This window comes from Homalodisca vitripennis, chromosome 4 (assembly GCF_021130785.1).
Source record: "Homalodisca vitripennis isolate AUS2020 chromosome 4, UT_GWSS_2.1, whole genome shotgun sequence".
Lineage (NCBI taxonomy): Eukaryota > Metazoa > Arthropoda > Insecta > Hemiptera > Cicadellidae > Homalodisca > Homalodisca vitripennis.
The window spans coordinates 87,755,445-87,774,287 of record NC_060210.1 but is presented as its reverse complement, the minus strand read 5'-3'; the positions used below and the strand labels follow the sequence as shown (position 1 = coordinate 87,774,287).

Sequence of the window (18,843 nt, the reverse complement as noted above, 5' to 3'; positions counted from 1 at the left end):
CGGATAATTAAAACTGTCTTTATCTTTACTTGCTAGGAGCAGAGCAACAAAGGCTTGGAACACGAGTCAATCCTAAACAAATTATCACCTGGTATTAACATCTGGAATTTTGGCAGATTGTAATGAATGGATTGAAATTGTAATAAGTATAAAATGACTTCAAATGTTATAAATAGTGCTCAAATTTAGTTTAGGTCATAATAAATCTTAAACATAATAATTAATATTTATTTATCAAATTGAACTCCCTTAAGTGTTGTTTTAAATTCCAAAACATATTTCAAGAAGAAATTCACTTTATATTTTTCTCTTAAATTACTTTGAAATTCAAAGTTGTAAAAATGTCAAGTGTATTTTGATGATTTTGGATTATTAGATATTATAATTATAGGTGACATTCTTCAGCACTAACCCCAAATCAGTAAATATAGAAATACATTTTCAGGTTGAGATACTGGACGAAGTTGCTAATTATTGCAAATGAGAGTATGTTTGTATGATCAGCCAAAAGTCGTCACTAGTGTAAATTGTGTGAGGAAAATAACCAAGAGGGGTTTGATATAATGATACTGGGTATATGTAGCTTCTATTGTGCCTTACAACCATGTTCTTTAGTTTCTATTGTGCTTTGCAACCATGATCTTTAGCTTTTACTTTAACTCAAACCGTGGTCTTTAATTTCTATTTTGCCTTACAACCATCATCATTAGCTTCTATTTTGCCTTGCAACCATGATCTTTAGTTTTCATTGTGCCTTACAACCACGATCTTTAGTTTGTTTAATTTTGTCTTACAACCATTATATTTAGCTACTGTTTTATATAGCAACCATGATTTTAGCCTTTTTATTAACCTCACAACTTTATTCAGCGTTTGATGCATCTTATAGCTATTTTCAGCTTCTGTTTGCTCTTAAAATCACAATATATCTGTAGCTTTTATTTTATATCAAAAACGTGAAAACATAACCTCATGTTCATGTTCTCATTATCCTCAAAACTTTGATTCAGCGTGTTGCATCTTGTAATCACTACTTTTAGCTTATGTTCAGTCTCAAAATCACAACCTATCTTCAGTTTCTATCTTGTCTCACCACAATTTTCAGTTTCTATTTAACCTTGTAACCATAAATAAATTCTGTTTAACTTCACGATGATTATCTTTAGTTTCTGTTGCTTTTCTTGAGTCATGAGTAAATAATTATTATTTTTTATTTTTTGTGACAAGAAGCAGTGTACATAGTATGAAAGGTACATACTTGGTTAAAAGAAGAACTGTCAAAGGGATAGGTGAAAATTCCGTATGCGATAATGGTCAGATTACTCATATTTTTAAACTTTAATTATTTCAGTTTACTTATTTATTTTTTTGGGTCAGGTTTTAGAGTACCGGATAGTAATTATTAGTGAAAAAAATTACAGAGGATTAACAAGATAAAATAATTATGCACTGATCATAATAATTGCTAATTGTGAAAAAAAGTAGTCTGTACAATACAGTTTCATATTAAGATGAAAATGAGATAATTTATCATTGATTATTAAGATAATCTGATACTTTGACACAATATTTCCATTTTAAAATGAAAAATTAAAATAGTTATTGAAGAAGGAAGGGAATGAAATAAATAAAATGTCTACACTCGATTCATAATATTACAGTTTCATACTTTAAAAACCTTCTACCTTTAGTGCCAAATTGTACTGCAAAATTTATATCTTTGCATAATACTCTATAAATAAGTCTAAAATTCTAAAATGTTGACACAACTGACTATGCATAGGCAAGTGCTGTCATGATGACGGAATGTGCTGAGGCTAAAAAGACCCACAGATGAAAATCGTACGTGTTAACATTTGCATTAAAAATCACATGTAGTTGAACGTTATAATGGTAAATAAAATGCACATTTTTCAAGTAACATCTAGACAAGGGATGTATTGGGGGAAATAGAAACAAATGTCAATTTTATGTTGATTTTCTCTTCCCTCATCACAAATCACCTGTGAACAAAAGCAATTCCATGATATTAGAAATGGTCTAATTTAGTATAAATTAATATAATATTAACAAAGGTTTCATATACATTGAATAGTACAATTTTATTATTTTATACACAATACCCTTATATACAAGGTTACAATTAACTGGCACGAAGTTTTGTAATCCTTAATTCTACAGATTTGCTTCATAAGTTGGTTTAAAGTAGAGGATTTCATTATCTTCATCCCCATTTATTACACAGTAAAATAAATAATGATCCAGTCTTCATTAACTAAACTTGAATACTAATATTTTTTTCAACAATCACAATTGAAAACATATGCAGAGAATATATAATTTAATTAACATGTGGAATTTAAACATAAAAACATGATTTAATATCAACATATTATGTCTAATAGACTGAAAGTGGCTTGTTGGATTTTTAACTAAAAAATAAATAAAAAAATCCATTTTGGCAAGCCACCACTGGTGTCTGGTAACTTACTTTCATATGTACGAGAGCCTTTTTCTGTTCGATCTCCGATCTCATACCAGACAAGTAGCATGTCAGTAGTGTGTGCAGTAGTCGATCGCACATCTTCTCTGCTACAATATTTTTCACTGCTCAGTTTAAGTAGATCTTTAAACTTTCTACACCTATCACGTACAACACCATTCATATTATCTCTGTAAACACAGCACATTCACCGATGGATTTCTGCTGCACTATTCCCTTCTGCTTACATGAAATGAATACCACACCTCAATTCACATTTGGCAGGAGACAATAGACCACGTTTATGTGACTGTAGCTCAGCACACAAACTAGCTACTTGAAATCGGTAGTAACAAATGTAGTGGAGAAGATGCGCAATCGACTACTGTGCACACCGCAGACTTCCCACGTGTCTGGCCGGCATGGCGTGAGATTGGAGGTTGATAAAAAAAAGGTCCTCATAGCAAGAAATTATGTCAACTTTGTTAGGACTAAGAAATGACAGCCTACGGTGACTTCTCATGAATCAGTATGTAACGTGAAAATAAATCCAGTTTCAAACCATATTGTGGTTAACTTACAAGTGATATTACTAAATAAATAATACCAATAACACTTTGTGTTAACATTCTAGAAACTCTTTTCTTATTGGAATTCTTAATACATTTGATAACAAACACTCCAATGATGTACTTTTTTTGTTTTTGTGAGTCGTTTAGTTTTTAGTTATGTGGGTCTGATGTGTTCCTTGAACAGGAAAGGCCTTACAAAAATAAAAAGTATATATTACTAGCCTAAACCCGCGGCTCCGCTCGCGTGGCAGTAGAGAGGGCTACATCAATCAAGCATCGAAAAGAAATACTAATTTTATTATACGTTTTTCCAATTAATTTATTGCTCTACTAATACATCGTAGCATATCATAAAATCTATTATAAAAGTTTTTTGTTTATTTTAATGCGTTTTGTTAAACAACGTTATTAGTTGTATTATTTGGAGCATAAATATAAAGGTTCTTCGGGTTTCCGACTCTTGAGCAAGCGACGTATAATTGACCGTGCGAGAAACATGAGGGTTCCAGATGGATTCCTGCGACGTTAAGTGATTGTCCTTGTGCCTTATTAATCGTCATTGCGAACGCAAGTCGAACGGGGAACTGAAGTCTCTTAAATTCAAATGGCAAGTCGGATGGAATTAAGGGGATGCGAGGGATGAAGACATCTTCCCTATATTATTTTATATTATATATGTTTACAAAGAACAGCTGATTAAAAATTTGAAAAGACTCTTTCACTTAATAACATATGTTTGCTGCAATGCATTTCTTACGGGTATTTCTGTAACCAGTGGGGCGGAATCCTGAATCGGGAAAGGGATAAAAAGTATCCTATAACCTTCTACAGATCAAGACGAACAAATTAAAAAAAAAATTAGGCGAATCCGTCCAGCCGTTTGTGAGTGATGCTGTTACACACGAACAGTTTCATTTTTATATATATTTGGGATATGAATATTTAAATATAATGAGGGATTAAAAATGTTCAGTAGACGAATGTATTTATAAAGAATCCTTTGACACGGCTTGTTAAATGGACGTGCCAACTTACAACCTAATTATGTGGTTTGATGTTCACATAATAAGAAGCAATAGCCTGTCATGTGGTTCTATCTTGCAGACAATTCTTGACTTTTCCGAGACTAAGTATCTATAAGAGAACATTATAAAAAAAACTACAAACTTATGTTTGTATACTATTGTTTTCATTCTTGTCATTTTATTTTGCTAAAAAACGTCAACATTCAACAGACTTCTGTCAGCTTCAGCAGTTATGGCAGCGTGATCAAATAAAAGAGGTGATATTGTTCTACCACGACATATTTGTGAATTATTTATGTTAATTAAAATAAAAACCTATTAAATTTTAAAATAAATTGTATTATCAATTTTAATTAGTTAAATAGTGCAGCAATTTTTTTAACTAAGTAGTGGTACAGGACTGACAAGGTAGAGCAATACAAGTTCTCAGGCATAGTTTGTGCTGATAGTTGACAATATAATTATATAGACACGGGATACAACAAATTGCATTTCTTTTCTGTAAGCTCTCATGATAAGCAAACCTGGTTTGGTTTAAAGGTCTTTTATGCAACTTTCAGAGTGACAGGACATTGAGAATGGGTGATGGATTTTTCAGCCTCTCATCAATTTAATCAAAACCAAGGGAGAAACTTTCTTTATCAGGTCTATGCCTGTTATTAACCTTTGATACCAACAGTCATACCCAATCCAACTGTAATCTACCATAGTGAATTATACCTTATAACCAACTTACTCTTTTTTTCTTATTTATTTTTTTGTCCTCTTAGGACAAGAAGCTTCAGAATTGCACTTAGTCCTATAAGAACCTTTGCGCTGCTTCCGGAGTGACAGGATATTCAGGATGGGTAAGGTTAAGTAGTAGGGGCCGCCTCCTATCGAGATCCATGAGGAAGAATTAGGACACTAAATCTCAAAGTCATGTCTCCCCGGAAGAAGGGGAGACCAGCTCTGAACCAGCCTCTACAGTCAAAGTAGGCAGGGGGTGGCACACCCTTGTTGAGGCTAGCAAGAACCTCTTGAGGTTAGGGAACAAACTGCACTAACTCCAACAGTCATCTCCTGCAGTAGACTAGACCTATCTAATTACCCCAGAATCTCAACATTTGCAGTTAGTACTGTGCCGCTCCTGGACATACATAAGGCTGCCCAGATTTAAGTGACACACAGTTTTTGCTGTGCCAAGTGGAGATTCAACTGGAGGATATAAACCAGACATAAGTGATGCCTGCAGGGTAAACTTACTCCCTCATTCAAAACTTGAGGTAATCAATCTAGTCAGTAAAATGTTTTGGAGGTAATTATAAATTAGTTTGGTGGGAATCCAAAATAAAAAGTTTCAAAATAACAAACATCTACAATCAACTTACTAGCTATACGAGAGAGAAACCCTGTGTCTGCTGGATGGCCTGTAACAACTTGTACCGCAACTTCTCCTTGGTGCTATACCGAGGCAGGTCCAGCAGGTTAAAACATGTATGTGCCACAGGCAGATACTTGTCGTCAGTTGTCGGCTGAATTGTTATGTGCACTGCTTTCATCCCTACAAAACAAAACTGTATTATTATTGAGAAACTTGAACATAGTACATAATTATGTCAAATACTGTTACAAAATTATAATTCAGGACATTCTTCAACCTTAAGATTATATGTAACTATTTAGTTGTGTTGCATTACTGTTCAATTACCCTATATGTAAAGCTATGCAGATAATTTATGGTGATATAAATTGTATAAACAGAGATAAAATAAGGATATATGAAAAAAGAAATGATAGAGAGAATGCTAGTATAAATGACAACCATTTCCTTGCTGTGTCATCCAATTCATAAAAACAGGACAAAAGAATGAATTGCCTGATACCAAACAACTCCTTTATCTCTGTTGGGTTTTACTTCACTTACTTTAATAAATTCATATGGCTAAAAGCTACTTCAGAAAGCTCCTACTAATCATTTCACTACTAAACTGCTTAACCCATTGAGGAAGCAATTACTGTCTAGCATGTCTAGGACTGAATGTTTTAATTGATTTAGGCAAAAATGCATGTTGGACTAAAATATTAATAGAATGAGTTTGGGAACAGATAAATTAGTCAAATTTTCAAGACATTTTAGTCTATTTTGTTGCTCTACAATAGTGTTTGTTGCTTTCTCAAAATAATTTTTTATTTAATTTTTATAATATACATTTACACATTTTTTTTAGTGAGAAACAGATAAAATCAAAGGCAGCTGGTCAATATTGTATTACTTTTTTTGTTTATCTGTTTCAATAATTTTTTATTCAAAACAGCATAATGATTTTTACATGGAAAACCAGTTTTTATTGGATTACTTAATTATAAAGTATAATAACAACACAATCAAATTTTTTCATTTTTTGTATGATAAGCTCCTGAATTAGTTGTCTAGGAGATGAGATAAAACGGTTTGTTACATTCAATTGTTATTATTAAAATGATAATTAAAATAACCTATTTACATTACATACAATGACCATTTATTTACATTTTATAATTCACTTTTGTGTTAGTCTTTGAGTATCCTTGATATCTCAATATCACTGTCTCAAGTATCTGTCTACTTCTGAAGTACGCAAATTGTCTTGTTCCATGAGGTAGCGGAAGAACTAAAAACCCATTCAACAACTACAACTAGTTAACACTAAACATTGAGAACACAATACATAGAATGTAAGCAGAACGTTGAAGTGAGGAAAACTAAGCATATGGCAAAATGTAAACAATAATAAAACAAGCTATTAGTTGTGGTTCCAGTGTGCAAACATAACAAATCGAAACAGAATAATTGCTTATAAGGATGCACGAGGGCACAAAACTGTGATCTAGCAAAAAAACAAACAAATACGTGATTGTTAGTGTCTAGAAAGAGCACGAGTGCCGCTCGGGCAAGATTATTTAGTCCCGCTTGGCTGCAACAAGTGACGCTCGTGCATGTTCCCCAACGGGTTATCTGCTGAGATGTGAGAAACTAGGCAACACCCAGATTTTGGTATAATTATTAAATTAAAAATCACTTCAGACAGCAACATTTCCATGGAAACAAAATAAAATCCAGTTTGAGGTGAAATAACTATTATCAAAAAAACTTTATTTTGAAATTTCAAATATTTAAAACAATCTAAAATTATTGTAATAACCTACTATTCAACTATAAACAAAATTGTAAAAGTAGTTAATTGCTAGAAATTATTTTTATTAGAACGCATAGTTATAGAAAAAAAATTTGATTAAAATCAGTTTTCATCATAACAAGCTCTATTTTACTTTTTTGAAAGGTAATGAATGGTGCATAAAAAATAAGTAACAATCAGATTTTTATATAGTTTTAAAAATTAAAAACCATTTTAGACAGGGACTTCTCTACAGAAACCAAATAAAAATCCAGATTGAGGTAAAATAACTACTATAAGAAAAAATTATGTTAAAATTTCAATTCTTTCATTATGAAGAGCATTGAAAAACAATCTACAATCATGTGTAATAACCTAATATTGTACCAGAAAAGTTATACAAATTTTGACAAGCGCTGGGGTTTGTTTTGCTAAAAAAACAGGGTTTTGGAAAAAATTTAGTTAACCCTTTGCACGCTAACGTACCTATATTACAGCCGTCGGCTACTCAACTGAAAATCGCCAACGGCCGTAATACAGGTACGTCACGTTTTTCGCCTGTAATTTTCTTATAGTTCATCTGATTGCCGCGAAATTTTGACTAATCGATAGTTGCTTTGAAACCAAAATTTATTCCTCTATAGACTGTTTGTTTGGTCGTATTTGAGCTTCGCAGCTGTTGGATTGTTTGGTCGAGAGTGAGGTTACGTTCGTGTTGCTGTGCGTTGTTTATGTTTGTATTTCTCTCATTACTTTTGTTGTTAGGGCATTTTTATTATTTATGTGTACTGAAAATTTAGTAAAATGAATAAGAGAAAGAGAGAGCAGTCACCAGTGAGTGAAAATGCACTGTTAGGTGCATTACATGACACGGGAGTGCACGTATTAGACTCCATCCGTGTAATGTAAATAATGTACATAGTCTCTTTTAGTTACAATTTTGTGATTTTTAACAGTGAAAGACTGAGGGAAGATTATTTTGTTTTGTGTTTCTGTAAGATTTATTTTAGCATAGTGCCAAATATTGATTTGTGAATATAGTGTAACATTACATACAACGTCCATGCAACTTACAAAAACTGTGCCCGTGTCACATTTAGTAAAAAAATCACAACTGGACTTCTATATAAGGTAGGCTTTTGAAATTTTGTAATTAGGTTAAGGGGTAGATATAGTTTACTAGGATATAACAGGAAATCAGCATAAATGTTTTTTGAAACCACTTATTTGTGCTAAAACAAATTTTGAATTTTAATTTTTTTTTTCTAAATTTTTAATTTTTTTATAAGTTTAACCCTTTTAGGACCAGACCAAAATTTGACATGTGCAAAGAAAATTTTTGGGTGTTTCTGCCCATGCTCCAAGAACTGTGCATATTAAAAATGTGCGATTTTTCAAGCGTTTGAGAGAAAAATCATATCATCAGAACTAATTACTGTACAGATTTGTTTTTAACCCTTTGCGATCGGTCGTCGACTATAGGTCGACCGCGGCAGTTTCGCGGAACGCTCGCATGTCGACAATAGGTCGACCGAATAATGTCACTGCTTGTTTGGCCATTTCTAACCTATTGCTGTTCGGTATTTGAGTTATTCAGTACTTTGGACTTCTATTTTGGTTGCGTGAATGCTACGTCGATCTTTATTCACGATATAGGAAGCATTGGAAGTGAAAAGAGAAGACAACTGACGTCTGCACTTGCGTCGTGTTTACAAATATGGCTGGTCCAAGTACAAGTTTTACTGACAATGACGAAATATTAGATGAATTAGATGATTGTGATAGTATTTTTCAGTGAAATTAGTATCCAAAATGAAAAACAGATTATTGAAGAAGACTGTGATAGTGATTGTGAGTTGAATCATAGTAAAAATTCTTCTGAAAATATTGTGGTAAATGGCGGTAACCTAGACGACGAACGTGATGTGTTAGGATTGGAAACTTTAGGTAATGATAGGGAAGAATTTGATCAATTCGTGGATAATGTGATAGAAGTAGGACAAGGAGATGGAAATAATAGAGGTAGACCTAGGCTACAAACTATTAGACTAAGAGGAAGAGCTAGACATGTTACCCAAAGTAGGCCTAGGGCTGGACCAAGGCAAAATTATAATATATATATATATAATATAATATAATATAATATAATGAATAACATGTATCTGATGAGATCCTAGTGCCTTTTCACCTAAATTCATGTAATTTTGGTTTATTACATATGTATAAAAAAAATAAAAATTGTGTTTTTATATTTTTATACTTTTTTTATATTTTTTTAAATGTTACTAAAGTTACAAAAAAATACTATAAAATAATGTAAATATTCTTTTTAGGTTATTTACATTGATATATAAAGAGAAAAAAAATAGAAAAGTTACAGAAAAAGGGATTTAAAAATTGCATTTGTGTATTTATCAAAGAACTGTAAACTAACAGAAATTAAATACGACCTGAGGACAGTCGAAGCAATTTTTATTGAGACCTCAAAGGGTTAAGCTTAAAATGTTTATAATTAAATTGTTCATTGTGAAAAAATAAATTTAAGTCATTATATAGCAAAAAAAATTTTATTTATCTGTTTATCAAATAAAAAAACAAAAACAAATTTAAAAAATTGAGTTTGATCTTAAATAACTACAAAAAATAAGAATAAATTACCTGTGGGAAATGGTATTTATTAGTTCTACATATAATTCTCTATAACTGTACAAAATTTGAAAGCCCTGGAATAAAAAATAAAAAGTTTGTAAATGAATTAAATTTTTCTGTAACACGGTTAAAACACACTTTTCAGCATTTTAGCCTAACATACAAAACCTTATAGGTTACTAAGGATATTATTTGGTACTTTGGGATTATACCGACCACACCAGTATGAAGAACACAAAAATATACATTTATAGAAACAAACATGATAGAACGAAAAAACAACTCTTTAATTACAAAATTACGATTATCAATTGTTAATGGGGTCAGATTCCGTTATATGCCCCCAACGCTTAAACTTTTTTCAATGAACTTAGAACGTTATAAAACGATGTAGTTGAGTAACAGAACTAACATTCCATCAATCAACAAGCATTTCCAGGTATTGTGATCGGTATTGTTGTCGCTGTTATCTTATCTTTCTCGAGAATACCGATTACGGCAGGCCGCGCGGCATCACATGATTATTTAAGTTTTTTGCACGGTACATAAAAACAAGTTTTGTGTGTTTTTTTCAATAAAGAGTTTAGTTTTTGTTGAATTTTTGTGTTTGTAGAAATGTAGGGGTAAAACACGGAAGTACAACAAAGCGACGCACCAGCTGAACGGGCGGCGAGACTCTGCAATCACGTTATCTACTAGACCGCTCGACTTTGACCTCTGTCTGAGGATGGGGAGGGGTTTGCAATAAGACAATTCCTGTTTTATATTGACGAAATATTGTTCTACGCTAATCTAGTAATCAGTAGAAGCAACATGTCAAATAACGATTCATGTCTGGGTGTGGTCGGTATAATCCCAAAGTACCCTGACAACATTACGATGCAACATGACCGTAAAATATTTTTTTCACCAAGCTGATGATTCCAAAGACGTTTAAAATTTGATATCATAGTAAGAAACATACAGGGAATAGAAAAATAGTATATTTATCCCATATAGAAGATTAAAGTATCTCTTAAAAAATATGAAAAGACCGCCGGCGATAAATCAGACGGCTGGTCCTTTTCGCATAGTACGCCGCCGGCGATAAATCAGAAGACTGGTCCTTTTTGCATAGTACGCCGCCGGCGATAAATCAGACGGTTGGTCCTTAAAGGGTTAAATTACATTTATGCAACTACAATTTACCAACTGAACAAGGGCATTTCATAAGCAAAATAATGATAAAAAAATCATCAATATCTGTTAAAAAATAAAAAAAGTTATGATACATTTTGTGAAAGCTTGCAAAACTGCTGAAAATGCCCTTGGCATTTCTGGGTAGTACTTTTGGAAAATAGGCTGGCTTGCAAAGGGTTAAAGTTTATATTTCACCATGAAAAAGTCTTTTTTGAATTTTGTTTGAAATTTCAATACTTTAATGATAAAGACTGTTTAAAAACGATGAAAAATCATTTGTAATAAACCATTACTTACGTAGGCAATTTTCAAACAAACTACAACATTATCTCCATGGGCACTCAGATATATCACCTGATAAATACAAATATCTTCTAAAAGTCTTCTTAAGTGTCTTACATCATTTTTTGTATTAATTGTAATAACTAATATAATTTAGAAATATTTTAAATGAATAAAAACGCACAATTATATAACACAACAAACACTCCCCTAATCATCACAATGATCCAACTAAGAAGAAAGTATTGTATTTTTAGATGTTTATGTCATCTAACAGCACTACAAAGTAGAAATAACAGTTGAAAAGGTTATTTCAACCTTTATAATCTTAATAAGTAGTTCATGTATTTGCCTTTGTTATGATGGGATATGTCAGCCAGTATGGGATGCTACAGAGGTACTACAAATGAAATAGAAATCATCTCGTTCCGAAACTCAGGCACTTTTCGCGTAGGTACCTATCACTTTGGAGCTCCAGCGTATTTTTTACATCGTCTCATAGTGAGTTACCTGGAATTAAATGGGTTAAATAAATGAGGTTACTGGTGTATTATGCTTCATCTCAATTAATACATTTATCTTTGGAACAACAAATTCCTTCCGTGTGTTTTTTTTACGTTCATTACGCTAATCAAGTCTTTTATCTAACTTATGTATTCCCTATTAAAATTACATTTATTTTGATACAGAAACACAGTTTTTAGAATACTGCTTCTAATTTTTTGGTTTTGTGTTTACAAGGTTTTTTCTAAGTGTTGTGTATATTAAACGCAGTTCTAATGTTTTTTTCTATCAATTCTTGTCATTATCTCCGATAACCCCCGAACATAAGCGATTGACATAAAACGAGTTTATCTTAAAATTGGCTATTTTTTTACTTCCATTAATATACAACTATATTACATGGTTTACCTTGAATAGGGATACGGTCAGTGCCAGTGAGGAACAACATAAACTTCTTTTTCTCAGTGAGGGGAAGCTCGTGGAACACTTCCCAGAACATCCGTATGGTTGGATCCGAGCTGGAGTAGCCGCCCTTGTAGATAGTGTTATTCTCCAATATTTCCCAGTCATAGTTCTCGTTCCCTGCACAATATCACACCAGTAGCAACATGAGCTAGTTAATCTCAATTATTGGCAGATAGTGGAACACTCTCAAACCAAAATTGTGAGAAAGTAAGTTATATTGCATTACGATTAGTTCTCACTGAGAATCAATATAAACTATCTTTACCACATGAGGAGCAGCCTAAATGAATTGTGTATATTGTAGTACACATAGCATTGTCACATTGTTAATATACAAGGGCTATCCCGAAAGTAGATTATGTTTTCCTCTGTAGCCGCTAGGGGCAGGACCATTGCAGCCATTATGATGTTAGGGCTTTTTCTGTTTAGTGGCTATCCAGCTGTGCTAGTGAGAGGTTAATGTCACTCCTTGATCTTTAACAATAGTAGTTTAAAAAGTGTGACGCAATTTAAAATCCCACGAGTTGTGAAGTGCAGTTGGTAATACAGTTTTTGTAGGCTAAGCACAACAAACAAATTGATTTATCACTAACTCTGTTAAGTTTATGGGAAACAATGTGATTACTGAAGGTGGAGAGCGTCAGTGGTGGCTTGATCAAACCATTACAGGAGATGAGACTTTGGTATAACACGTGAATTGCAAAACCAAATTTAGGTCTATGGAGTGGGGGCACACAAACTGTGACGTGAAACTGCAGGAGGGTGTGACTACCTTGTTGAAGTCTCAGGTGGCAGAATTTTATAACACTGGAATTTCAAAAAAACTGGTCTTTATAACAACAGATGGCGTACGCAGGAGGGAGGTCACAAGTGGGGCTCCTCAGGATTCCATCTTGGGCCCCGACTTATGGGACATTTCCTACAATGGAATTTTACTATGGAATACAATGCACAAAGCCTGCAGAGAAGTACCTTTGTGTGTACCTTGATACCGAGCTCTCTTTTTGGGAGCATATCTGGTACCTATTAGAAAAAGCTACCAAGGTAACAGCAGGGTTGAGCACACTTATGGCATTTATCAGGGGTTTGACCGCAGGGCAAAGGCGACTTCTTGATCCTGATTACAGACTCCATCCTACTCTATGGATGTAAGGTTTGAGCTGACACTATAAGGAAAGGAAAGCATCAGATGAGAATGACTTCTGATCAAGAAAGGCTGTATTGAGGGCTGCTAACTCGTACTGGAGTCTCTGAACCAGGGGTTCAGGTTATCGCAAGTGTAATGCCCATCGGTTTAAAGGCGCAAGAACGTAAGTATGTTTTTGACAGCAAGGAAGAGCTCGGAGTTGAGGGAGCAGAGCAAGTTGAAAAAGTTATGAGCAGCAGAGATGGAAAGTTCGTTTGGATGCTGAATCCAAAGGAAGTTGGATGAAAACATTGATCAGTAACATCACAGAGTGGATGGAATGACAGCACGGTGAGGTGTACTTCTTTCTCACTCAATTCTTCTCAGGCCACGGTTATTTTGGATCGTACCTGCACAGGATGGGGAAATAGGAGTTGCTCACTTGCGTTTTTGGAGATTCACCACAGGATGATGCGGAACATACCTTTTTTAGGTGCAGACAATGGAAAGAAAAAAGGAGGAACCTGATGAAACAGCTGCCGGAAGAACATCTTAAACCACAAACTATCATTGGAGTTAAGCTACATGGAGAAAGTCCTAAGGGCGTTCGTTTGGTGAGGCCAAGCATTCATTCAGTCATGCATTTATACAACATCTCTGTATAAAAAAGAATGTCTAGGTAATTTCATTCTATGCAAGAACTGGTTAATACTTGAATACTAAATATTAAAACTAATTATTGCTATTTTTGTTCAACACACCTACAACGACAGCCATTAGCTCGTGAGCGTGGAAGAGTTGTAGTACTCTGCCACCACAGACTTTGTGGAATGCATCCCGAAACGCACGGAAGTGACGCTCCACTGAGGCGTTGAGCACAAAATCTACGTAAAGATCCACGTATTCTTTCCTATAAAATTTCAACATATTTGTTGACATATTGAATTCTAAATGTTTTCAATACCTACATTTTTCCAATCTAGAGTGGCTAGAAACATTTAAAAGATACTGGACTAGATATTAATTTCAATTACTTTTCACTTAAAATATAAAAAACTAAATAAAAATAAACATTTTGTTTAAAAAAGGGATTATATAAACCTTATTAAAGTAGATTATTTAGATTAATTATTTTAACAATTTTAGCCATACAGATAACTTTTATTCAATTTATTAACAATTTATCGAGTAATATTTTTTTAGAAGAAACATTAGAAAATACGGTATATACAAGTGATAAAAAAAACCATTCTTAATGGATTTAGCCAGGTCTACATGGTCTTAAACAATATAATTTGCCTTTAAACCTTCTTTTCTTGTAAAATTAATGTTAAAAGGTGTACAATAATTATATTGTATCGGACAAAAATAACACTCACTTGTTTTCCTGAGTGACTGGCACATTTTCTCCGCCAGGTTTGAGGGGGTAATGTTTGGTCTCACCGAACACTTCTCGAATAACCTAAACAGAAGATATGTATAACTCACTTCCAGAATATCTCACTAATTAGCGGCATCAATAGTTTCTCAATACCGTGACTGTATTCGTTTGGCTTCGAGACCAATCAGCTGCGTCTATTTATGGAAGGCAGCTGTTGGCAATAATACTTTTTAAATAAAATTTTGTTTTCAGTTTGTACTTTCAACTTATGTTTGTGCATTAAATAAATCGTGTTTTTATTTACTTTTTGTATGAAACCCCATAGATAAATAACCAAATTAATAATATCGTAGTTTTTTAAATAATGCATAGTTCGCAGTTCCAATTTCCTACATCAACATTCATGCATTGCCAGAATGTTGATGTACGTTCCTACGTTTTTCACAATGTCTTTTGCTTGGCAGAAAAAGAGGAGACAATTACAATTTGTTTACCTTGTAATTTTGAAGTTGTATAAATATATTCTCTATAAGAACATACACATATATGTTCATACGTTACAAATTTTTTATCATGGCTAAGTATAGTTTGAATGGCTGGCTGCTACTACCGACTAGATTTGCTTTGGTGAAAAAAAAACCATTTAGCGTGTTGTATTCTTAGTTGCAAACAAATAATACATAAATCAGTATCAAATTCAGAATCAAGAATTAAATTTTTTTTGGTATAGTGTAAAGAATTTATACTTAATTGTAATAATGTGATCTACACAAATCGATTGTAGCAAATAATTCAAATAATTCATTGTAAGGAATAATTGGCTACACAAAATTTGGTCCAATTGTTTATACTTTTTGTGTGAAAATATTTTATATTTCTTTTGTGTTGTCGACACACAATCACTAAGCACGGCGGAGCAACTGAGATTTCTACACATAACGTAGCTATGGTGGGTAGGGTTGATTGAATGCAAATGTTGTTTTCAGATCTTGCACTAAGTGAAGATGTGATAGATCGAAACTCAATATTTGCACAGATCTACTCATAAAAGTCATTCATAAAAAAATACCCCACAACCGATTCTAGTTGGTTGCTGTGTGATGTGGTAAGAATGGAAGCAGCTTAGCAAGATGAACAAGGTGGCACAATGTAGTTTGATCAGAACTTTAGCAGCATAAATAAAATTTCAAGTCAACACAGCATAAACACAAATTGATAAAGTACAAATGACCATAACATATGTAAATATATAGTTACATGCAGTACAACAATTACATTACACAGAAAGATACGAATTGACAAATTACAAATTAGTTGAAAAAAATTCTTGTTCCAACAAGGTTCTTTTTATTTAATTGTTTTGATTGGTTTGAAGCAAATTTTATAATTATAAGTGAAAGGTATACTTCAATTAAAAATTTTAATTCTCACCAATATTACTGAATATCATAATTTAAAAGACAATCTTTTTTTGTATCCTTTAAAAATGGATATGATACTAGTTTGATAGTAAATTTTTCAGGAAACTTGTTAAAAGGAAACAATCTAATACTAAAAAATTAAATCTGTTTTGAAATTATAGTTGTTGATGCCAAGCTAAATACTTCTTTCTGTTATAATTAAACAGTGCCAATTCCTACCTCTAAGTTCTTGAAAAAATATAAACGACTCAAAATTAGTATTTAAATAATAATATTCATTACTTTTCAAAAAAAAAAAAACAACAGAAACAATTTTACAGTTGTGATTTTTATCTGTGATGCCAAATTAATACCTCTCAATTTAACTCAGAATTTGTCTCATTTGTTAACTGACTAACAATGAATCAACCATTGGCTATGACTACATTGTTGGCTGAGCATTAACGAAGCCTATAACTTGTGGGACTGGAAATATTAATTTCTGTCTGTGTCTGTCCGCACGATATATAGAAAACAAACTTACCTATAGACTTGGAATTTTGCACGAAGCTTCATTTCTAGACAGGCAACATAGAGATCAACGATGGTGCACGTCAATATATGAGATCTGACTGAGCATTAAAAGAAATGCTTTTACATCGATCTTATGGGTAACTATGATAGCAATGAGAAAATAGCAAAATAAATAATTTGTAAACATGCTGAGTACAATTATACGAGATTTTAACATGTAACATATTAACACATGTAGCTTATTCATACAGTAAATGAAAAAAAAAATAGACTTCAAGTAACTTTTATATTGGCATTTACATAACACATACGCTTTGCTAAATGCATTGAATTCTTGATTCTGTAAAGTACCTACTTCGAAGGTAAGACAAAAGACATCTTCAAGGTCATCATCAGGGTAGTCCAGGAGTTCCTGCAAGCCCCGAGCCATTGCAGGAGAGAGTCCCTGAAGGTCCTGCAGCACCAACAGCTCTCCCAGCAGTTTCTTGTAAAGTGCCAGTGGGAAAGGTAGAGCGATGATTGTGAAGTTATAGATGGCCAAACCGCAAAGCAGACCTGTCATCATCAGTTTCAGGAGAATTTTGGAAAGAGATCATTAACATCTAGTATAATTTTTAATGCTACTCTGAAAACAGACATTACCTATTAGATAATACATGATTTCATCTTCAAATGATGTTTCTGAAAACCATATCGCATTAGTTTCCTCGTATGAGCGAAACATTCCATACTTCGGGTCAAGGATTTCTCTCAGCAACAACATGAAGAATTCTTTCTTCACTCCTCCTGCATCCTCTGCCTCCTCTCCGATAAACGTCACCTGAAAGAATATTTGGTTACTTATGTCAAACTACACATTATTTAAAGAACTGTAAACTCACAAAAACATTCAAAATGTTACGTTGAATGATTCTTTAAAGTATTATATATATTCTGCAATTAATAACACATACATAATAGGTTTCAATAATTATATTGTTCTAATAATCATATAAAATTAGGTTTAATTTTAATAAATTCTAAATTGAAATAATAACATATAATATTGTTTGGAGACCTTGAGAGGTTTCTTGTAGTCCCGTTCATTGTAGTTTCCCAGCTCACGGATGGTGTCCTGGACAATATTGTCTCGGCTGACGTGTAGCTCCAGGAACTGGCTCATGGCGGCTGGATCGGCCATGTTGAACATGAACAGCTGTGTCAATAACCGTGTCGATGCCTCATTCATTGCAGAGTGCATCTGGACATACACCATCACAGATTCCAACATGAGCACTAGAATTTTGTATACGGAAACCATGAAAAAATAAATTGCATTTTGGACTTGTAATAAAATGGTTATTTTACGGAGACTGCTCACCTGTAAGGCCTGGTCGGTTTGTAGTAGTGAGGTTTTGGCTTGGGGGTCAAATAGGAAAGGGTAGTTACAGAAATACTTTCTTCCAGTGTTCTGTAAAAAACATATTTCCCGTAAGTAAGCACAGGTCAAGACTGTAACATTTATATTGTAAACACATAAAAACAAGCCATATAAAAATATAGATAGTGATTTGGAACAAAAAAAAGCAATAACATACAATAAATGATATGTCCAAAAATGTGTGTGTAAAGTAACAATATATTTTAGGACATGTATTTCAGTAAAGAATTAAGCAAGGGTGCTATGTTCCTTATTTCTTGATTATTTATAATAGTAGTCCTATACAGTGAATTTAAAACTTCAATATACATATATTGACGTATGCTGAAAATGTTTTAGGTTTTTTCGAGATAAAAAATCCATTGCTTAAAATTAAAACTATATGAAAAACTGAAGCATTATTTCCTTATTATAGATGTTTAATTAAGATTAAACAAATTGGGCAGTTAAAATTACTTATCCATGTAATCGTTTTTATTCTTATACATCAAATAATGAGGTGTCAACAACTTTTCATTAGTTATGGTGTTTTTCTGTTACTCCACTTTGAACTTGATTCTGACACTGGTTACAATTAACAAGTCATTCATGGAATTAATGAATTCGTTATGACCATAGTGTTTAAAAATCAATATGTAAGGAATCAAGTTTAAATATTTTCTAAATACGATATATTTTCTACTACAG

General features: G+C 32.9%; 1 protein-coding gene across 4 annotated transcripts in view; it reads right to left on the bottom strand.

Annotated features, from left to right (window-relative positions):
• Positions 1-1,641: 1,641 nt before the first annotated feature.
• The window catches only part of LOC124359709 (probable E3 ubiquitin-protein ligase HERC4), a 76,648-nt gene continuing 59,446 nt past the window's right edge, over positions 1,642-18,843 (bottom strand). For all 4 annotated transcript variants that reach the window (XM_046812670.1, XM_046812671.1, XM_046812672.1 and 1 more), the window contains 9 exons: positions 18,097-18,186; positions 17,794-17,976; positions 17,379-17,556; positions 17,092-17,291; positions 14,801-14,883; positions 14,183-14,331; positions 12,239-12,412; positions 5,450-5,622; positions 1,642-2,003 (listed from right to left, as the gene is read on the bottom strand). In XM_046812670.1, the coding sequence (XP_046668626.1) occupies positions 5,453-5,622; positions 12,239-12,412; positions 14,183-14,331; positions 14,801-14,883; positions 17,092-17,291; positions 17,379-17,556; positions 17,794-17,976; positions 18,097-18,186 (1,227 nt within the window). In that variant the 3' untranslated portion in view covers positions 1,642-2,003; positions 5,450-5,452. The remainder of the gene's footprint in view (positions 2,004-5,449; positions 5,623-12,238; positions 12,413-14,182; positions 14,332-14,800; positions 14,884-17,091; positions 17,292-17,378; positions 17,557-17,793; positions 17,977-18,096; positions 18,187-18,843) is intronic.